Source organism: Onychostoma macrolepis, chromosome 23, assembly GCF_012432095.1.
Source record: "Onychostoma macrolepis isolate SWU-2019 chromosome 23, ASM1243209v1, whole genome shotgun sequence".
Lineage (NCBI taxonomy): Eukaryota > Metazoa > Chordata > Actinopteri > Cypriniformes > Cyprinidae > Onychostoma > Onychostoma macrolepis.
Window position 1 is genome coordinate 25265153 of NC_081177.1, and position 23574 is coordinate 25288726.

Sequence of the window (23574 nt, forward strand, 5' to 3'; positions counted from 1 at the left end):
GCAGCTGCAGATCAGTGTATTATTATATTAATAGTATGTTTGGGATTCCCAGTAACATGAATATAATCTGTAAATCATGCTTTGTTATGACTGTCTAAAGGTACATGGTAAAGAAAACTGTGGGTTTCATCAAAATATTTATTTTTTTCTATTTTGTTCTCCCTCAACTCCAAAGATTACATTTTTATATTATTTCCATACACAAAACATGACTGCACATATATGTAGTTCTCAAAATAAAACAAATATTACAAAATGAGTAAAAAAAAAATGAGTCAACAGACATTTCAAATGGCATACTTACTTTTGAGTGACAGCTAGGAATTGTACAATATTTATGATCCTAAAAGTCTTATCATCCTCTACTTTATACCAAACAAAGAAGATAACAACACTGCATTCCAAACACATCAGATATCTGAAAAAGATGCATGGTTGGGTCCATTTCCCCCATAAAAATACTAATAGAGAGTCTTTTCAAGTAGGAAGAGAGTCAGAGCTCAGTGGAAGAGGATTGTTTTGTGTTTGGTGTTGGGAACTTGCTCTCGGCTCTTCAATCTCCTGACGGCTTCTCTCATGTGTTTGGGCTGCAGAGGTGGCGTATCTCCCCACTTCTCACACACATCGAGAGCTGAAGAGAAAAAAAAACACATTTATGGAAACCCTTAATGAGCCACAAGGTTCATGGTGAATCGTATTTTAGTGTATTACCAACCTTCCTCAACAATCTCCCCAGCAAACACCTTCGCAATTCCTGACATGGCGATGACCACATTTTGAGAGACAGAAGATCCTGTGATGGATTGAATCAGCTGCAATACAGAAACAATACATTTCAAAAACTTTCAACCTTCACCATATTTTTTTCTATATAAAATGTAACGAATTATTATATCTTAAATGTTTACAGGGTTCCCGTTAGAATTTCTATGACAATTTGGAAGGATCCTAATGAGAATTGCTTATTATCGTATAATACAAGTTGTATTCCTGCTTAACATTTAACTCTACATCAGTATAATATAATGTTTTTTTTTTCTAGAATTGCCCATTAGCAAGACAAGTTATCAGAGCCTTGCTTGTATTGGCAAGTCCAACAAGTCTTAAAGTATTAATTAACAATTAAATACAATCTTTTTCACTCTTATGGGTTCCAATTATGATACTTTAAAGTTGGTCCCAGATTACGATTAGTTCCAAATGGAATCTTGTACACATTTCTTTGGTAACTGCTCCACACTTACTCTTTTAATAGCTGCCTTTGGAAAAGCAGCGCGTCTGTACATCTCATAGCGATTCAGCTGCTCTTCAGAGAACGAGGATACTAAAACTCTGTGGAATAAAAATGACAAATTTTGCATCTTAATACAGAATAACGCATACGACAGAACAAGTATCATATAAAAGCTTACTGCATCTTTTGTATTTCATCTTCATCGACTTTTATATTGCGTTTCTCCTTCTTCTTGTCATGCTCCACTTTCAGTTTTTTAGCGGGAGGATGAAGAGATGAAGATCCCTCCTCCTCTTCTTCACCAGCAGCATCTTCAGCAGACCTCTGAAGCACAATCAGATCAATAAATACATCTCCATCAAATCATTTCTAGTCTTTACGATTAACAAACAGACTCACCGCTTTGCCCTCCTCTTTGGTCGCTGTCTGGACAGCAGCGGGTTCAGAGGCTTTACCGCTGCTCCCCGGAGCGTCCCTGGACCCCTCGCCCTGTTTGGGTCTCTCTGCAGGCATGCTCGCCCCGCTGAACCCCGCGTTGGGTTTCACACGGGCCGGGTCTGCCATGCTTTGGCTGACAGATTAATGTCAGATGAGGTCAATTAAACTAAGAGCAAGAAACAAACTCGCTTAGTTTATGCTCAGCTGACACAAACAAAAACTCGCCCTGTAATGCATACTATCCCCCACTACTTCATTCTGTTCTTCACTATAAAGTTCAATTGCACTGTACTATAATTCTTGTGCCGACAAGACAAAATCTGCTGTATTTTTCCATGGGTGACTGAAGTGTTTCCAATTATAAACTTAGATGTGAAGACTGCAATAAAGTTAGTTTGATGCTTGATATTCATTAGACATTCGGTTTCATACCAATTCTCTTTGCGCCTGTTATGTTTTGAGCCCAAACTAACTCAGATAGACATAAATATATGCCCTTTCTGTTGCACAAGGCTATATAAATTAATTAAACAATTTAACTACATGACATTATGCTATAAAAACCAAAACTAAAATGTGAAGAAAACATCCCTGTTATTGCACAAGGCTCCGTTTTTGGAATTAGCATTTTATAATACTGTTACAACTTTAAATGTATGCAATATTATAAGTCCATTATTTGGACTTATACTATTTGCTCTAAAGGTATCAAACCAATTGTAAAAATCTCTAAATATTATTCCCTGTAATGTACAAGGCTTGTTTTTTTCGAATTAGGCCTGTATTATTTTTATATACGGTACTGAATCCATATTATTGATGTTAATATACCCACTTAAATTCATTAAACTCTGACACATCTCTAAATATTATTCCTTATAATGGCCAGGGCTTTTTTTTTTTTTTTTTTTTTATGCTTGCATTATTTTTATATCCATATTTTGATATGTTTGATATACTGTAACGTTACTTAACGTAAAAATTAATTCAATGATGTGTGAAGCTCTCATTCTTGAAAGCGAAGTTTCATAAAATATACTATTGAGATACCGTGTTATTTTAATGTTTCATGTTACTGTATGTTTGCCATAGTTATATAATATTTGTTATTATATTTACTCGCGTAATGTGATATTTACATTGTACAAGAAAACGTGGTAATCATGGTAGGTTTGAGCATAGATTTACATTTGATTGGGTCTGAATTGGAAACAACTTGTTAGATAAAAAGCCGCTTATTGTGTAAACAAAGACTGCAAACACACATAAACACTGACTTTGACTAATAACATACCTCAGACCGACGACCGCGTCGAGAACAGTTAATAAAAACACGGAATCAAAGAAGTGTTTTCCACAAACTAACGTTACGCGTCTGGAGACTGATTCAGACTCAGTACAAACGACAATATCCGGTCAATTTCAAAATAAGAGTCCACAAGCACAAATTAATATCAGTCACTGCTATATATCACTCAACCATTAGGTGGCGCTCTTTACTACATAATAACACACAGGGGCTCAGACAGACGAATCATCCATTCAAACGCATTCAGATCCTGGAAAATATTTGTCTAATTGCAGATATTTGTACGATGGCCGTTTAAAATAACTATAATTGTTTAAATATATTAGTTCCACGGATTCGCACCTGCTTTTAATTTTTAATTTATTAATTTATTTTTTAAAGGCATAAACCTAGTCTGTGATTTGTCCATCCTGACAGGCGCTGAGATAAGTATTAAATACCACGTGACATGCTGTTTTACTCCAGCAGGTATTTGAATAAAAAAAAAATTTGCACCTAAAAAAATAGACATTTTAAAAATATTAGAAAATTGCATTTCGGAAATTGTAATATTCATTGAGTAGAAAATACACACTGAAGACTTCAAATAGAATTATTTAGATCCATTTAATAATAGAAATGCCTCTTTAAACCACTGCTATTATATTAGATCATTCAATCCACTCAAATAATCTATGTCTGTGTGTTTCTGTTTTAAAACACTGGAATTTTTCTCCCTGCCACTAATTTATTCATAAAAATGTTTATATATATATGTGTATATAAAAGGCTACATAAATTGTTAGGCATACTTATTAGGCATACTTATTTTTAAATTATACAAAAATTATTTTATTTTATTTTATACGATGCTCAAGTAGTGAATCTATACTTAAATTAAAGTCCCTTTAAATAAATATTTATAGTATTTGTTTAAAATCAATTAAACAATAAGGCCAATCAGTAAATTCTGCCAAAAAAAAAATTAAAAAATGAATTCATACATTTTATCATGTTCTGTTCAAATTCTGCTGCAATATCTTTATGTTGGAGGTGATTCAATGATTAGTATAAGAGTTGTTTCTCTAGCATCCTAAATTCTTCATCAAAATCAATCAAAATATCTTAATATCTTCTGATCAATAAGCCTGATTCGAAAAGGTACACATTTTTACAATTCAACATCAAACATTCAAATCTTCAAGATTGGCTTAATTACAAAATTACCAAGAACACAGAAAATCAAAACAGGCCTATAAAACCAAAATGTTTGTACGAAATGCAAAAATCTTAATGCATTGCTGATGTCCATCAGTCTATCTGTCCTGTGCTGTTCATAATCATTCACTTCATAAGAGACTCCTCTGATCATTTCTCAACTGAAGCTATTTTGCATAAATCCTTGATAAACTGTCACGGCTTCTTCTCCCACTAATGTAAGGATGAGTGATCAGACGAGGGCTTCACATAATGAAACCCATCGATTTCAATTCCCTAAATGCTGCTCCACCATCATTAGTGTAATTAAATGATTGTGCATAATTCGAATTCGAACGCGACGTCACCAAGGAGCGCACCCGTCGAGGAAGTGACGTGTCGATCCGTGCCAGAGGAAGTTTGTGCGGCGCAGGGAGAGAAGTTTCCCCGGAGCAGCTGCGCTTGGAGCGGGAAGAACCCTGACACAGCCGCCGCTGCTGGACCGAGAGTACCAGAGCGGGAAGAGAGCGCGTCGTGCGGCGCGTGGATGCGTGTTGCGGCGTTGGAGAGGCGTGCAGTGGGTTCGTGTGGCCGTGTGATCGTCTCTCAGCCGCTCCTCCTGCTCGCTGTGAGATGGGGAAGGAGCAGGAACTGCTGGAGGCGGCGCGCACCGGGAATCTGGCCGCCGTTGAGAAGCTCCTGTCCGGGAAGAGACAGTCGGCCGGGTCGGCCGCCGCCGGAGGTTCCGGATCGTCCGGGAATATCGGGAGCGGCGGGCACAGCTCTTCACACCCGCTCTCCAGTCTGCTCAGGTAACGTTAAGAGAAAACCACGGAGGAGAGGCTTTATCTGTAGACGAGACCGGGGCTAGTTGTCACACTTTTTTTACTTCACTGATATCTCTCAGGTTTCAAGTCGCTTTCTGCGTACACACACACATTAAAGTCTCAACTGTACAAACAATGAACATTTCCCAGGAAAAGGCTGTCAAAAGGCTAACTAATTTGAGAGGAACTGTACTGAAATGTAATCTGCTATCCTAAGTAAAAAATAAAAGTTTATGTTTTATGTGTTTGCATTTGAAACGTGTGACACAATGCCCCTGTCTGATAGTGTTTCACATTTGTGACCCTGAACCACAAAACCAGTCATAAGGGTCAGTTTTTTTTGTTATTTGGTCGAGATACAATTATTTGAAAATCTGGAATCTGAGGGTGGAAGAAAAAAATCAAAATATTGAGAAAATCGCCTTTAAAGTTGTCCAAATTAAGTCCTTAGCAATGCATATTACTAATAGTTTTTATATATTTAGGGCAGGAAATTTACAATTATGTTCATGGAACATGATCTTTACTTAATATCCTAATGATTTTTGGCATAAAAGAAAAATCTGTAATTTTGACCCTTACAATGTATTGTTAGCTATTGCTACAAATATACCTGTGCTACAGTACTTATGACTGGTTTTGTGGTCCAGGGTCACAAATCTGCTCTCACTATAAAGCTGCTTCTTTTAATGTATGTCAGAGTAGTTTTATTGTGCTCAATTGTTACCCATCAGGCATTTAAAGAAATATGATATTTGACATTTTAGTTTGAAAAAAATAAATAAAAATGCTGTTTTGGGCATTTGCACAATTGAACTTTTGACTCAAAACCTTATGGTTATTATAAATGCGTATAATAATTTCTTTGTTACAAGTGAATTACTTCTTTTTAAACCCATGCATTTCTGTTGGCTTTCAAAAAAAGTAGCTCAAGGAATCATTCCTTTTTGAAACAACCAATCTGTCAGTTCATTTGCAATATAAACACAACGATGTTCCTCTTCAAGTCATGAAAGCATGAGTAATGTGCGCCATCATCCCTGTTATTACAAGGCAAAATGTAGTACTCATACAGCAGAGTCGTAATACTGAGATTCAGGAGATTCCTGCTAGATGTGATTTACACATATATTTACAATGTTGATGTGTAGGGGTGTGATACAAATGCAAATTATTCTCAATGCAGTTTGTGAACAGGGAGCTGATCACATTTGCATGCACTTGAGTCATCGGAATGGCTCTGATTGTGTTTTGCATATCAAAGTCCAGTCTGAATATGTTCAGGCACAATTTCAAAGTGGATGTTGTTGAGCTATAAACCGAATATATGGTTTCTTCATAGATATGGTTTGTTGTATGTGTTGAGTATCTTATATTGTATGGAGGACAATCTTTTTTTTGCTATTGAGAGCCTTGCTTTTGCTGTTAGTCAAAGGATTTTGTCTTCCAGTATTTGGATGTCTGATGTGTTATCATTCATAACTATCCACCTCACCTCTTCTTCTGGCATTACACATACCATTTTTGACCCACCAATTCCATGTGCAAATTTATCAACTAGTCTACATTTAGAGGCCAGAAATCATGCCATCCATCCTGCCCACCCCTTCTCCCCGTCAGAAGTCTTTGTGTCCACTGGCATCTGTGTGTCTCGCCTGGCTCAGTGGATCAATGTCTGGCAGTGCTCTATGGTGAGAAAGACCGGCTCAGCGTGTGTCGGAGGTAAATAAACGGATGATCGGCTGGAACCGGTGCCAGCAGGAGAAGAATAAAAGAGTGCTCTCTATGTCTGTCCTCCCTCTGCTCACAGGCCAGAGATCTTTAAGAGCATCAATCTGTATTTACTTACCAGAGACTGAATTATTGGCAGGTGTTAAAGGGAGTGCTGTGTTTGCGTGCAGCCTGTCATTTGGCATGTGTGTAATGTAAATGTCAATAGTCTTTTGTGGTGTGAGTGTGTCTTACTCTGCTTGTGTTTACAGTGGCGTTCCTTGCCATCAGATTTGCCTAGTTTACAAAGAGAGCAGTAAGATTTAAACCCTCACAAATCTGCACTTATTAACCTATTAATAAGGCCAGTTACACTTTTTATTAATGAATTTATGTGCCTCTACCTACATTTTTGCAAACCTCCAAAAACCTACCTGTACATACAATTCATGTCCCACGTGAAATGAACATTAGTGCCAGTCAAACACCAACAACTACTTCTATTCACACAAATTATGGTTACGTAAGCAAATTATTGATCAATAAAGGCTTATTTTCATGTTGTGACCTTAAAACACTTTTACCATAGTGCATTAATACATTTTGACATTTGTATCACATAATCCGCTCCATATGTATGGCTTTTCTGACATAGTAAACTTGCTTGGTAGCGCACCCGGTGCAACCATTGCTCTTGCGATGTGGAGCCTTTTGTGCACAAGTTAGGTTAAGCACAAATCACGATAACTAGGGGTGCCATGATAAATCGGTTCGTGGATCGATTCTGCGATTTATTTATTTTTTCCCAGAATCCATTGCGATTCTCTCTGGAATCGATTCTAAACTTAGTTTTTAACAGCAGATGGTGCTAGTTTTTAACTGCACACTCAAATGCTCACGAAGAAGAGCATTTGTGCGTTCAACTGAGTAATGTAAATTTTCAAATGTACTTGCACCTTGGCTTTTATGAAGTGAGATTAATGTAAATACAGCCCACTGTGAACACTCTCGTAATTCGCCTCAACCTTTTCAGACTTTATAAATTATTATTTCAAGTTCAAGTGGTGTGTGTGTAAGGAACTGGAAGCAAGCAGAGTATGGCTGTTTCTAAAGCACACAGTGCCATCTGCTGTTAAAATCTAAGCTCAAAATCGATTCAAGAGAGAATTGCGACGCATTCGGAAAAATCGCAGAATCGATCCATGAATTGATTTATCGTGACACCCCTAACGATAACACAAATCAAAGACTTGTAGAAGCAAGCTAAAAGGGTTGCTTTAGCAAATACGTTTTATTCTCAAATTTGATTTCGTCAATGCTTTCAGCTAGATTTATTGTATAGTGATAGAGCGTTACCCTTTTAGTGCCACTTACTGAACATTTCATTTCTGAGCTGCCGTAATATGTGCAACAACCAGCATCATAAAATGTTGCCAGATTCACATTCATCTGTTTTGGAGAAAAACTGATTCCACTTTCTTTGAAAATGTCCCAAAATGTGCAAGATGCAGTGTAATATCATTGTGCAGAAATGTCACCACAAGTCTGTTGCATAATAATGATAATAATTAAAACTGGTGTCAAACACAGCCCTGCAGAGTTTGATTCAACCATAATTAAATGCACCTGATCCAGCTAATCAAGTCCTTCAGGCTTATTTGAAAACTACATGCCATGGTATGTGTGTTGGAGCAGGGTTGGAACTAAACTCTGTAGGGCTCCAGTTTGACACCCCTGGATTAAAATCAACACAGTTTTGGGGGGTATGTTTTAAGCCCAAAACACACCGCACGATTTTAGCAAACCCGTAAGATCACTGCATGCCACACTGTGCGACGTGGATCTAATAAACTTGGCTACGACGTGTGTGTAGACTGTACGATGATGACACCTATTGACTCGTACACTACGACGCACGTTACTATAAAAGAAAAAAATGTCATCTGCATGCGCTAGTGGTAAACAAAAAGAGCATGATAGATCACACTTTAGTATTTTTTTTTTATGTGTGCTGAAAAAGTGGAAGCGGCGAAAAAAGAAGGGATAAGTGCTTGAGGTAAGCAGTTTTATGTTTTAGCGCCATGGCCACATTTTTATTGGTTGGTCAGTAAACGTGGATCGTAACAGCAAACACACTGTGCGATGATCAAGCTGTATCGTAGGCTATCTTTGGTCGCAAGACCGTGACAACAGCCGTCTTTGAACCTCTCTCACTGTACGACACAGATTGTTTCACGATGCCAATCTTTCGTCTGGGAGAGCCGAAAATGATGCAGTGTGTTTAGGGCTTTAATAGTTAAAGGTTTGGACTGGGATCCAAAAGGTTTTGGATTCAAATCTTGCACATTTCTGTGAGAAAACAATCAAAATGGGTCTTGAAAATTTGACATGGAATTGAAACTACAATTGACAGTTTAAACTGAAAGTCTTCCTTTGTAGGCCTCCAATGTCAATCATATTGTATATTACAAACTTGGCACATTGACCTTTTTTATATTTGATGTCAGTGGCATGGTAGTGGGATTTGCAAGTCTCATAATTACGGTGCCATAATGAATGCACCATGTTACAATGCAAATGAGATGTGTGAACTATTGCCAGGGCAGGATTTTCAAGTGTATTGTAATGCTCAACTGAAAAGGATTGTCAGTAACTGATACAGATCCCATTAACTAAAGATGTTCTAGATTGCTGATATGTTGTTGATTTATACTGAAATGAGATGTATACTAAGTTGCTGGAAATTAAATTAACTTGCATAACATTTTCATAAATCAAAAACAGATTGTTTATGTGTTAGGAGTGCTGTTGGTAGATGTGAAACTGACACAAATGGCAGCTACTAAATCTGTAATTGGCCAGCCAGAGTTGTCATCTGATAATCTCAAAATGAATATCTGATATATCTTGATGTATAATAGGGGAAGGAAGCACTAGATCTCATTCTTATCTGTATGTTAGGTGTAAATCAGCTGCTTGTAAGCAGTGTTTTTGGACAGATCTCCTGAAATGCTCAGAGAGCTGGTTCTATATTTGCAGTGGTTCTCAGAGGGGTTTCTTCTCTTCAGTAGTGGCACATCTGTACTCATTTAAGAGCTCTGAGTGGCTTTGGTTTCATTGAATGCTGACAGTTTGGGCCTCTGTGGACACTATCCAGCACTTGTCAAAGCCCTGTCACCCGAATATTCTCAAATTCACTCGCACTAGGGACTTATTTTACTCTCTGTTTGTAATGCCTTGAAGAGATATGTTATCTTCTGTGGAACACCAAAGGATTTGTTTTCAAGAATGTACACTCTACAGTCAAAGTGCATGTGAAGCAATGACTGTCAAGCTTCAAAAAGGACAAAAAAGGCATTGTAAAAGAAATTTGTAGAGCTTACATACTATATTCCAAGTCTTTGAAAGTCATATGTTAGTTTTGTATGAGGAACAATGTGAAATTAATGTATAAATCACTGAAAATCTTGCTTGACAGCTGTGGTTACCTTTCTCATTTGTTGTATGGAAAAGTGCAGCTTCTTCTGTTTAATAACTCCTTTTATGTTCCATGGTAGAAAGGTGACATGAAGTTGAGTAAATGATGAAATAATTTTTGGATGAACTGTCCCTTTACGGTCGTGAATATACCTGTGAAGTGATGGAAGGGCATGTCTCGTGTACCAGAGGTTTCCTAATGCTTGGAAACTAAAGAGCAGCACTTGCACTGTTTTTTTTTTTTCTTTCTATGTACTGTATGGAACAAGGCACCATGTTGAGACTTGCTGTTTTGTTTTGAAAGAGTTAGAGAGTCTGAGTTTGTTCTCTCTCTCCTTCTTGGAATGTCGTTTCAACATGGCGGCGTCTGCAGATTTGGACATGCTACCTTACGTGTTCATAAGTGTGCTCGTCTGCTTATACACATTGTGTCCACATGTGCATTTAACATTACTTTCTTCTGAGATGTCTTTATACACACTGTCTGCCTGTCTGTCCATTGCATTTTTCTCCATGTCTGCCTGTCCATCTTTTAATCTGTTTGTCAGATGCCTGACTGTCTGTCTGCATGTTTATCTATCTGACACTTTATCTGTCTATCTGTCCTTCTGCTTGTTTATTTGTCCATCTGTTTCTTCATTTCCTGGCTGTCTTTCCATCTGTTTGTCAGTCTTTTGCCTGCCTGCCTGTCTTATCTGCCTATCCATCTTTTTAACAGTTTGTCCTGCCTGCTGTCCGTCCGCCTGTCTGTCTGTTAGCCTTTTGTTTGTTTATTAGTCTATTCTTTGTCTGTCTGCCTGTCTATCTGTTTGTTCATTGTCTGCCTGTTTGTCTTGTCTATCTGTCCATTTAATTGCCGGTCTATCTGTCTGTCTTTTTGTCCATCACCTGTCTGTTTGGCTTTTTGTGTGTTTGTCTGTCCTTCTGGCAATATTCATGCTTGTCTGTCTGTCTGTCTGTCTGTCAGTCAGTCAGTCAGTCATCTGCCTGCCTATCCCTCTTTGTCCATCTCCTGTCTGTCCATTTTTCTGTCTATTGCAATTATCTATCCTTCTGGCTAGGGGTGGGCGATATGACCAAAATCTTATATCACGATATGACTAATTTTATATCACGATAACGATATATATCACGATATAGTAATTTTTCTTCTTTTAAAAAGGTTTTTATGATATTAAAATCTTTGATACCATATAATTTTCATAATCCTTGTCACCAATGTCAATATCAAACTAATAAAAGCCTAAAAATAGACAAAAAAACTAAAAAAAAAAAAACTCAAGCTCACTGAAAATAAATAAACTGTCAGTGATGAAATAAGTATACGAAACTAATTGCAAGCAATAGGACACAAACTACAATAAATAATAAATGCTACATACATTGTGTAAATTAATTAGTCTTCACTGTGTTAATTATATCTGTCTATGATGGATATAATTAACACATGTATTATGTATAGATTCTATCTATATAATTTTTTTACTATTATTATTTCTTCTTATTAAAGTTACAAAAGTGATTTAGTCAAGAGCAGTCAGAGATTTTCTAGCAATGTGCTATGATTAATATGAATGGCAGACAGAACGAATATTGGACAGCTTCCCCTTTAAGACCGAAGTCCAGATCCAATATACTGTTACATATGCGTTTTTTCTTTCAGCTGTTTCCTCTCTCTTAACACCTAAATCACTGTCTTTATGAGGATACTTGCCAAGACGGGGATTCTGACTCATATAAGTGTGTTTATGTAATCTTTCAAAGCCAATAAAGCGGCAAAAAACAAAACAAAAAAACCCGCGGTCCTCTCACACGGAAACCGAGACGGCACATGCAATAGCTCTGTTGTTTGTGTTTCAACGGCTTAAAATCGTTTTTTTTTTAAACTGCAGTGCTTAAAAACGCGTGCCCATGCTACAGATGTAGTCCCTCGTTTTGTTCTGGTCGTTCTCCACCTGGTTCTGTCTCCCCTTCACGCCCCGTGGTGGTGTGTAAAGATCTCAGTCATCCAAATGATAAAAAAGTATTACCGTAAACAATGTATTTTGCGACACCACAAAATAAACGATAGAACATATGAAACGATAGACTTTTTATTTCGTCCATCCGATATATATCGTCATATCGCACAGCCCTACTTCTGGCTGTCTATATCCCTGTCTGTCTGTCTGTCTGTTTGTTTATACTTTCATCCCTATCCATAACCTGGCTATCTGCCTGTTTGTCTACCTATCTATCTGTCTCTTATCTATCAAAAGAGACTTTTACTACTTTCTTAGTTCTTTGTAAATCAACAGAACCAGTGTCTCATTATGAGGTCCATTGGAAGACACCTGTAGGATTGGTCTGATGATTAGTAGAGATCAGGAAAGGTTAGTTAATGTCACTGCTCTGGTTTTACTCCTCAATAGCTCTGTGAAGGATCAGACAATCAAACACTGACTGCTGTCAGTACTTCAGATCATGTGCTAAGTGCCTTTTAAGCTATAGATGACTTGTTCCTCTATAATTATATCATCAAATAATAAAAATGTATTGAGTGAAGAGCCATTTGTCTCAAGTTTTTTAACATTGTTATGAGAGTAGGCTTGTATGTTTTATTAGATGCATTGTGACTAAAGGACTCAGAGCTTTGAAGTGAAATGTGCAATCTCATCTGCTGGGAAGACCTTAAACCTTGTCTGTTGTCCATATCTGTGTGCTACACCAATCCTACTGCAAACTTCTGTAAAAGTGCTGAGTGTTATTTATCAGGAGATTGTGTTAGACTCCGTTCACACAGACTGTCACTTTTGATTCCCACAAAACCTGGCGAAGGGAAGTTTCTCTGAAGAATGGCCAGTGTAGTGGTGGATTCCTGTGGGGGAGATGAAAGGGCAGGTGCTTCCTGAAGAACTGCAGTGTCTGGGAACTGAACTGGACTGTGGTTGTGGTGTTAACATGGACGACAGAACTGTCAAAATGGAGAGAGGTGAAACGGAGAGCAAGAGTGAGAAACTAACCGTGCTGAACCCACTCAGCAAAGTGGTTTATCTCAGCAAGCATGTCTTCAAGATGTCTGTGGGGAAGCCATTGTATTTAATTTTTCAATGAATTTACATAATCAGTAAGTGATTGTGCTTTGAATATTTCATGCTAAATCATAGTCTGATATTACTGTCATACAGCTTCAATAATTGTAGCATTCATCTGGAAACATTTAGCCACAAAGCATTAAACTTCAATGGTAACCAGTGTTGGAGGTAACGCACTACAAGTAACATGAGTTATGTAATCAAATACTTTTTTCAAGTAACTAGGAAAATAATGCATTACTTTTTAAATTAACAAGAAAATATTAGTTACTTTGTTTTCCTATTTATTCACTGACACCTTTTCTTTCCCTGTGTTGAGAGAAATCGGGAGTAAGCATTTTCTTCAGCCTGAGGCTTATTAATTTCACTCTTGGTGTGAAAGGGCCTTTACAGACGCCAAAAATATAACTTTTGGGTTTTCTGTTATTAACAAATAAACAGGCAAGCCCAGCCCAGGTGACAAAAAGTAATGCAAAAGGAATGTAATGCATTACTTTTAAAAGTAACTTTCCACAACACTGGTGGTAACACTTTAGTTTAGGGACCAATTCTCACTATTAACTTGTTGCTTATTAGCAATCATATTACTAGCATATTGACTGTTTATTAGTACTGATAAAGGGCACATTTAATGCCTTATTCTGCATATACCTAAACTTAATAACCACCTTACTATTAATAAGCAACAAATTGGGAGTATATTGAGGCAGAAATCATAGTTAAAAGTTAGTTCCCTAAACAAAGAGTGACCAGTTCAGCTCAAAATGTGAGATCTAGGCATAAAAGTTAAATCGTATCTATCCTGTATGAGTTTGGTGTTGGGCTATAGGATAATTGACGCTTTATAGAGCTTAGGTTATGTTTTCCGCTTTCGTGTTGTGTGAATAACACACAAGGCTCTGTTTGATGTGGCTGCTTCTCACCTCATCGTTGAGTGGTTTGGGTGGTGAACTTTGACCAAGGACCGATTTGTATCACTTCCTGTTTTCATTTTATACACTAGTTAGCTATATTTTGGGCAAAATCTGGTTGAGTATATCCAACCAAGATGAGGTCTGCTTGCATGTAGTTTTACTGGCCTTCTAATAGCCACAATAAAAGCGACATTGGATAATTTAAGTCAGAGCTTAAAATAACTGTCAACTAATCGATTTAGCATGTCGTCCTGTGACAGATATATTTTTTCTCAATTAAGTATAAAGTAAAAAAAATTCATCCAAGTATTGATTAATCAAGTAAATACTCAACAGCATAATCAGTTATCAAAACAATCATTAGTTGCAGCTGTAAAGAAAACAAGCGTATTCAAACTGTGAACTCTTTGTGAACAAAGTGTATTGTCAAAGATTGTATCAGTCATTGATTGTGTTTTGAATAATGTTTCAATTGTTTCACATTTATCAATTTGATTATGTGCTCTTTTTGTAGCGAGGCAGCAGTGTGGTTGCAGAGAGAGAGCCCGCCCACAGGCTATTCTGATTGGCTGTGATGTGTGATTGATTTTTCAGCTGTATCGTGTCTGTTGTGGACAGACAAATTACTTGTTGCTGGAATCTTATCGCATCACATCTGGTTTGGAAATGGTGTAAAACACATTTCTTCAGTTAGAGATTAGGTTTTTTTTTTTTTTTTTTTGCAACTGATATGTTGAGTTGTTCTGCTCATGCTGATGATGAAGGTTCAAGTCTGACCTGCAACATTTCCTAATCCCACATCTTTCTTTCTCCTTAATAGTTGTAAAATACTGTCTCATTGTTCAGTGTGCTTAACAAAAAGCCTTCCCAGCTCAAAACTTGTTGGTTATGAACTTCATTTCTACTAGCTTATAATGAAAAAGATTCATTAAAAATTGTTCTCTCAAAAATTTTGTTAAAATCAACTCATCTCTGAGTGAAGGGAAGTTCCACTGACCTGGTTAGGACTGTTCTCAATAACAGTGTCATTGTCCTCAGAATGAACTGACTGGATTAAACTCATGCGTTGAACATTTAACCATTTCTCTCTCTTCTCTGTGGGTCCTTGTCAAGAGGGGGCAGCTCTACATTTTAACTCGTATTTATCGTTCTGATGCTACTAGTTCTAGTGTCTGTTTTGCAAGGTCAGGAGTGAGTTATGAAAGACAGCTTACAAGGCTTTAGGAGTCAATGTAGGCAGCATTTTAAGGAATCAGATGTTCTCCCAAAGGTTTTTCCAAAAGCTTTTGAACATTCTTGGTGCTTCTACATTGTATAAATTCATATGAAATTTACACCTCATGAAATAGTTATGTTTTTTAATATGGTCGCCTTGGTATAGCAACGCAAATCTGCCTTCAAAGATCTTATTTGCCAAACTGGCTAAAAATTTAACACATTATTGTTCACGGAGAAGACAATCCCAAAATTCTTTGTTTTAAAGGAACACTCCACTTTTTGGAAATAGGCTCATTCTCCAACTCCCCCAGAGTTAATAAGTTGAGTTTTACCGTTTTGGAATCCATTCAGCCAAATTGGCCTAGAAAATTGCAACTTTTCATTTTCCGCCGGTCTTACTACACGATATAACTACAGAAGAGTCAAGTTTTAAATAGGACAAATATCGAAACTCTTTGGTCATTTTTGAACGCGATGCTACTGGTCTAATCGGATTCAATGATCTATGCTAAGCTATGTTAAAGGTGCTATCGTCAGACCCGGAGATCGGCAGAATGGATTCAAAAACGGTAAAACTCAACTTATTAACTCTGGGGGAGTTGGAGAATGAGCCAAAAAAAGTGGAGTGTTCCTTTAAGCTCAGTGGAGACTATTCAAAATGGCAGACAAATAAAGATTTTACAGTAAGATGTACTTAAAAGTATCACTAAATGTTCATATATTTTGACTGTTTTACCCAATATTTGTGCTTTATTATTGGAGTATTGCTGCAATGCAGTAATTATAATAGGCATGGGTGACATAATGTTAAACATGATAAACCGGTTGAAATTTTTTATTTTTTTTTAAACACTCTATTCATCAAAGATTCCTGAAAAAAAGAATCACAGGTAATAATACTAATAATAATAATAATAATAAAATATTAAGCAGCACAACTGTTTCCAAAATTGATCATAAATCAGCATATTAGAATGATTTCTGAAGAATCATGTGACACTGAAGACTGGAGTAATGATGTTCAAAATTCAGCTTTGCATCACAGAAATACATTATATTTTAAAGTATATTACAACACAAAACCATTGTTTTAAATTGTAATACCGGCAATACTGCACAATATTACTGTTTTTTTGTTTTTGTTTTTTTTTTTGTAAAAAAATAAATGAAGGCTTGATGAGCAAAAGATATGCAATGTTTAAAAACATTAAAAATAGTAATGTGTCCAAACTTTTGACCAGTACTGCACTTCTGTATGATAACAGAAAACTTGCTATCAGAAAGAGCATCACAGCTTGAGCTATATAGCACATACCTCATAAAATGTCTAGCTGCTGTATAAACACTTTTTGGTATTTATTAGTTAAACGTGAATCCCATAGATCAAATATATTTAGAATATCAAAACTTAGATGTAGTCTTTGGGCTCAAATGCAGAAAGTGCGGCTTCAGAGAAAATGGAGGGGAATCCCTCTCTTAGGTGACTAGAGAGGATTGTGTGTGGGGGGAGGGTCATTTTTAGACTTTTGTTTTATTATTCTCTCACCTAAATGTTTGTTCTGTCAGTGTATTTGTTTTTACTATGGTATAGCCTAATTTAGTTGCACAGTATATTACACACAGCACTAGGAAGTTTTAAACAGTTTTTTGTAATATTCGTGTAATTTATATGAATATTTACCAAGATGGACATTTTGATATTTTGTGTGCAGGATTTAAGAAATGATCTGTGCATGTTAAGGAGGAAAGCACAGTGCATGTAGGGGGCGTGGCCTCAGTAGCCCTGCAGTAAGCAGTGTGCTGTGTGCTATTGAGCAATGTGTAGAGTAGAAATTAAACTGAAATTGCATTAAATCTGGTTGTTTTAACCAAGATTATGCTGCAAGATTTTGTTCTCAACTACATTTAATTTCCCAGTTCCTGCAATGTTGCAAATTTCCAGTTTATTCCCGTTAATTCCCATATATTCCCGTTAATTCCCATGGAAAGTTTCCAATCTTGAAAATTCCCGGAATTTTGCAACCCTGGTAATAGTAAATGTTGAATTAACACACTCTAAGAAGGAACAATACTTATACAGCTTTCATTGGTGTGGTATGTATACTCTCACACTTTAACTACTTAGTCTTCAAGTGTTCTAGAATTTATCTAATCAAAATAACAAAATATGGCAGTCACACACTGGGAAAAAGTGCAGCGCTGCATCTAGGACAAACTCACAGGTTATCACACTGGACGTGTCGCGTTCAACTCTAGCGGCGGTCTGAAACAGTTTATTTAATCACCAAACGTGCAAAAGTTTACTTCAAGAATGAACAATGTGGCATGGATAAGTTTAGAGTTCAGTGTTTAAAAATATTACAATATAAATAAAATATTAAAATATTTAATATAAATAAAATATAGCTCTATAAATGAATCATACAGACTTTATTAGAGTGACAGAAAGACAAACATTTTGATGAAAATACACAATTCATTATGCACATTAACAATGATTTGGGACAATGATTTGCGCTCTATGGCAAACTATCAGCATGGATTTTTGCCGATAACTGATAGTTCCAGCAATCAACTATCGGCACCGATTATTGGCAAAACTGATACATCGGTCGACCTCTAAAGATGAGTTTTTGCTGTGCCAAAAAAAAATTATGAATTCTAATGGTATCTAAAATATTGATATTGATATATCTTATATAAGATTTTGTTCATATTGTTCATGCCTAGATTATACCATGCTTCATTTTACATTGGTCACAGATATTAAAATGACTTGCCTTGACTAAGCGAGGGTGATTTTCAGATTGCGCATTTAACAGTTGTCACGTCTCAACCCTTGTCACTCTTCACACCCTTGAGTCATTCTCAGTGGCATTTCCATACACACTCACATTTAAATGTTTCCTGTTGTGCGTTTTTATCACTGTGTATTAGAGTTTGAAGATAAGATCAGTAGGAAGTGCTCTGTGTTGATTGTCGGTCATGAACCAGAATGCACTAGAAGTGACTGACAGAATCTTTGACTTTAAATCATTTGCCCTCGTTTGTCTACACACACACACACACACACACACACACACACACACACACACACACACACTCTCAGCTTGCTGGAATGTGGTTTATCAGGAACTGAACATGAAAATTAGAGCTTGTTGTTGGCTATTCCTGTAGCTATGTCGTAATTGACTGCTGAATTGCCTTATCTGTGTTTGACCTGAATTTAGGAGATCTTTAACAGGTTGAGTTTGGAGTGCATTGAGTAGTAACTAAAACGGTGCTGCTGTGGGTGGCTAAACAAATAGTTTGAAACCTTATTTGTTCACTTTGAAATGCATTTACTGCAGGAATGTTGTTTGTTAGGGGTTTTCAATCATGTTACTCGAATTTGAGGTGGTTATTATTACAGTAAGCATCTCTGGAAACTCCATTCAGAGTTCAGCAGTTGTTTTGACAGCTAATGGGCTATGAGGAATCTGACACCATCAGGATGGCATTCCAGGAACTGAATTGGACGAGAAGATCCTCTTTTTCTTTCTAGGAGTGCAAAAACAGAATGGGCATTTCTCAAACAAGAACGTTTGCTAACTCACAAAAACTTTTACTTTTATGTTCTGACAGAAAGCAAATCTGAAACCCAGCAGACTAATCTTGTGAGTAAAGTGTTGACGCATGAGTTAATAAGAAGTCTCGGAAGTCTAAGTCAATACATGATTTATGTTCCCTTTTTTTGGTTTCAGTATAAACACAAATGGGGTCTCTTGAGTTAAGGGAAGAACATTGCCTTCTATTAGCTTCTACTGTGTTTTGTTGATCTGACCCTCCTCAATTCACCTCTCACTAAAGAATGTTGTCTGAAAGATGTGACAACATGCTGCTTCTTTAACACTTTTTTTATATTTAACAGGCTTTGTGTGCATTCTTGTTATTAGTAGAGGATGTTACTGTGTTAGCGTTGCTAATGCCAAACTCATCAAATGCTAGTCGAGTCAATTCCTATCAGCACAACTCTTCAAAATTGTTTTTAAAATGTTTTTGAAAGAAGTGCTCTCATGCTCACCAATGCTGTTTATTTGATCAAAAATACAATTTTGAATTTAAAATAATTGTTTTCTACTGTAGTCTTTAAATTTTAATTTATCTGTGTGATCAAAACTGAATTTTCAGCATCATTACTCCAGTTTTCAGTGTCACATGATTCTTCAGAAATCATTCTAATGTGCTGATTTGCTGCTCAAGAAACATTTTTGATTATTATCAATGTTGAAACACTTATGAGGTTCCATTTCATTTATGATGCTGCTTATGTAGACAGCAATGCAGCTCATAGGTTTTTGGGAAGAAGGTTAATTTTTATTATTTTTTTTCTCCCTTTTTTTCCCTTATTCTGTATAAAATCAAGAGTAGTCATGTGAAAACTGCTTTTCACATCTGACCCACTGATTATATGCGGGAAATTTGCAGAATTCTGCAAAAAGTATTTAAACATGGGGAACTTCATAAATGAAATGCTGGTCAGATTCTCAGAAAATCTGCATACATAGTTTCTGTTTGAACAACAGTTTTGTGCGACTATCTAAAAGAACAGCTCTTGTTTTGTTTTCCGAAGGCAGCTTTCCATTCTTCATCCTTCATGATGTTTTTTTCCCTTCACCTCCTCTGGTTCCTGGCAGGCTGTAACCCACCTGCTGTGAGCACCACCTACTCCTACTTACGAGCTTCAAAGGCTGTTTTATTTGGACACAGAAGAGTTGGCCGCAGTAATGTCCTTTCTGGACACCAGTTAGTCTTGTCTAGACATTTTGATTGCTTGTTCTAATTTACTAGCCCCTGAGTTGCTTTATTTTTCTTCAGTGTCAGCAGAACGTCACAGTTGGGAAAATATAAAAATATATAACATGTTTTAATCGGGTTTGCATCTTCAAGACTCTTTCTCTATCCTCTCACGGATGTTGTGGTTTCATGTCTCAGAGACGATATTCTCTTTTCCACGGAGGTTGTGGTTTATAAAAAGAGGTTGATATTTTCTAAAATAAATGTCATATTTGCTTCCTTTAAGAGAGCGCTTTTGTCTCTTGCCTTTCATACCCTTGATTTGTTGTGCGCTGAATTGTGTCAGTGCTTGAGTGAAGACTAAGAGGTCAACCTGAGTATGCGTGTTACACTTTGTTCAAGTCTCTCGGCACTGCAACGTGAAACTTGGTCTAGCTGCAGCCAAACTGGAACAGAAGTGTTCTATTTCCAGAGGAGAGAAGTGGGTCATTTCCTTCTCCAAAAATGATGTCCATCAGACTCTTACCTGTGGTCAGTCTAAAATAAAGAATTTATGTTATTGTTTGAGTGTTAGCTTTACAAAATCAATGTTGTAGTTGAGAGTAGCCCATTCGAATCATGGGTAGGGTCCACCAGAATAGGGTCTAGTCCAAAGCAAGACCAAGTCCACCTGCTCCTGAGTCCATAAAGGCAAGGCCATGAGAATATGAGCTGGTCTCAAGTATAACACTGATTTTGGTTACAATACGTTTTTTAACTACTACACTTAGTAGGAGGTGGTCACCATGTATCGGCATCTGGTCTGAGGTCTCTTCACTAAATCTGGTGTGGGTTTTCCAAGAAGATAGCAGTGTGGTGTCTGAATTGGCTGTTTTGACACCTCTCTGGATTTAATGTTGTCACTCCATCTGCTTTCTGCTTGGCATGAGTGCTAGTAAAAGTGTCACCAGTGAAACTCACAATGACTCGTCAGTGCTTCTGATACTTTCGTTATTACTGGACATAGTGCTGGGCGGTATGACCAAAAATGTATATCACGGTATTTTTCAAAATTATACCGGTTTCACGGTATATGACGGTATTTATTTTTTTCATGCATGATCGGGTGTTAACCACATTTTCAACTGATTGAGGGAGGAAAAACTGCAGTAGATTGACTTAGAATGCCCTATTTTACTGTCATGATGAGCGAATATTGTAGAAAAATTCCACACTAAATAGTGACTAAACACGACCCATTAATACATGTTAACCAGGAGTCATTTTCATTTATAATCGCGACATCATCTGATAAAATCAACATGCATCTAACGTTATACTAAAGAGCGGCTATGCGGTGGTTTTGGCTATATTACTATTTTGTCTCATGCAGCGCACTGCCTGCGTCTGAGTAAACTAAAACAAAAAAGTGCATAATATTAACAGACGAACTATGCTCATATTTGTAATTCCAAACAGTCGCGGTACGGCCAAATGAATGCGGTGCTTCTCTGCCGCTCGCTGCACAGAACAGACGCAGAGAGACGCGACGCTGCGCTGGGAGTCAGATCTTGCGCTCGCGGGGCAGCACTGGCGACATCTTCCAACTGAACCATAGCTAAGGTTTATCCAAAACATTTGCTAGGTTTGTCAGTTTGTATATTCTATGGAAAAAAAGCCGCTAAATATAGTGCTAAAGTCATGCTCGTGTGTGTGACGAGCTGGTGGCGGCGCGCGGTGGATATTGTGGATGAGTTCTTCTGTGTCATCACGTTCTACTAGTTCTACAGCTTCAGAACTTTCACGCTTAGTAACACATACAGCTGTGTTCTTGCCACAATGCAATAGTGAAAAGAGACTCCTCTCAAACAGTGTGTCGCGTTCCGAACGTTATTTAAATAACACCGGTATTGCGGTATTTTAAAAATTCATATCATAAGAAAAATAAACACCGGTATTCGGTATGAACCGGTATACCGCCCAGCACTAACTGGACATGTGTTTGCAGGTCTGTCCCTGATTCTCAATTTACTAAGTCATTAAATCCACTGAGCTAGTTTGAAGTAGTGCCTACTAAAATTGTACTGCTTGTTGTGCGAATTTGCTACAGAATTAAGGTCCTTGCACACGGAGTCTGAAATTTTCGTTTGCGTTTTTCGTATTTTTCGTATTCCTATCAAAATGCTTGCTACGGATTCGGAAACGCTGAAAATCGAACCTGATCCGATTTATAAAAAATAAATAAATAAAATGAACACTTTTTTTTTATGACGGACGAAAGTTTCGAAGGCAGTGTGTAAACATGATTGACACAACGTGAGGTCGTATTTATTTTTCAACGTGCAAAAATTTCGGACGAACATTTCGGACTCAATGTGCAATGGCCTTTACACCTGGTAATATCGTCATCTTTTTGCAAATAACTTTTTGTTTGGTTTTCAGTAAGAATTCTGATGTTAAATGGCATGAAGTTGCAGTTACGTAGGTTTTGACAGAATCATAATGTCTAATTATTAGAGGTTCAACAGATTTCAAAACTTTTAGTTTTGATCATAATACGGTTTTGAGTCGCGTATCAGGTCATTTAAAATGTAATTGACAAATGTAATTTTGCTTTCCATTATGACTTACAGAACACTTTAAATTCATATTTGACACCACAGCAAAGACTACTAGTCTAACTACTAAAGTTTAAACATTATTAATGACAAGTGAACAGTCAGTAATATTACAATAATAACCCCTTCCATTCTCGCTCGGTCTGCAATAGCATAATGAAACGCGCTTAAGATGTATTGTTTGCATGAACGGGGTGTGCGGAGGTACGCAAATATATATGTTGACAGGCAGGTAGGACAGCCTATCATAATCCTCGGACCGAGGAATCTGATTGGACGGACATTTTGTGGTCCGATGCCTTCCACAGACGATATAAATTAATTTAGACCATTTAACTTAGTGGTTGCTATCAGGATGTGAAGAGACTTTCAACCAGCATAACACAAAATGAGCCAAATCACATACCCTGCCTTTCAGTGTAAAATAACACTGCATAATGTTCTCTGTATTAATTAAATATAGACTAATCTTTGTTAAAGCTGTGATTTGTTGTTAGATTAATTTAAATGGCACAGACAGCAGCAGGTATTTATAGGCTGCTGCTACTTTAAGACCGACTGTATGGATCCAATATAATGACACACATCCGATTTCTTTCTATGTTCACTTCACTCAAGACAAAACTGACTTTTTGCAAGAACACTTGCCGAGACGGGTATTTTGAGAGAATTTTGTGTGTCTGAGAAATCAATTCGTTGTTTGTGTAGTGTCTGAAAAGTGGCTCTCTGTGTTAATGCTGGGCAAAAATGATATGGGCAAAAATTCATATCTGTATCTTTTGGCCGATTTGCGATTATACTGTGTATATCTTGGTATTTTCATT

General features: G+C 37.0%; 2 protein-coding genes across 2 annotated transcripts in view; one reads left to right on the forward strand and one right to left on the reverse strand.

Annotated features, from left to right (window-relative positions):
- Nucleotides 1-118: 118 nt before the first annotated feature.
- taf11 (TAF11 RNA polymerase II, TATA box binding protein (TBP)-associated factor) lies at nt 119-3125 on the reverse strand. The gene is made up of 6 exons (XM_058762451.1): nt 2967-3125; nt 1634-1838; nt 1413-1558; nt 1245-1332; nt 716-812; nt 119-631 (listed from the first exon to the last, which is right to left on the reverse strand). The coding sequence occupies exons 2-6, from the start codon at nt 1796-1798 to the stop codon at nt 501-503; spliced, it is 627 nt and encodes a 208-aa protein (XP_058618434.1). The 5' UTR covers nt 1799-1838; nt 2967-3125; the 3' UTR covers nt 119-500.
- Nucleotides 3126-3880: 755 nt separating this feature from the next.
- Nucleotides 3881-23574, forward strand: part of LOC131531560 (ankyrin repeat and SAM domain-containing protein 1A) — a 102814-nt gene continuing 83120 nt past the window's right edge. The window contains exon 1 of the mRNA XM_058762395.1: nt 3881-4969. Coding sequence (XP_058618378.1) covers nt 4791-4969 — 179 coding nt within the window. The 5' untranslated portion in view covers nt 3881-4790. The remainder of the gene's footprint in view (nt 4970-23574) is intronic.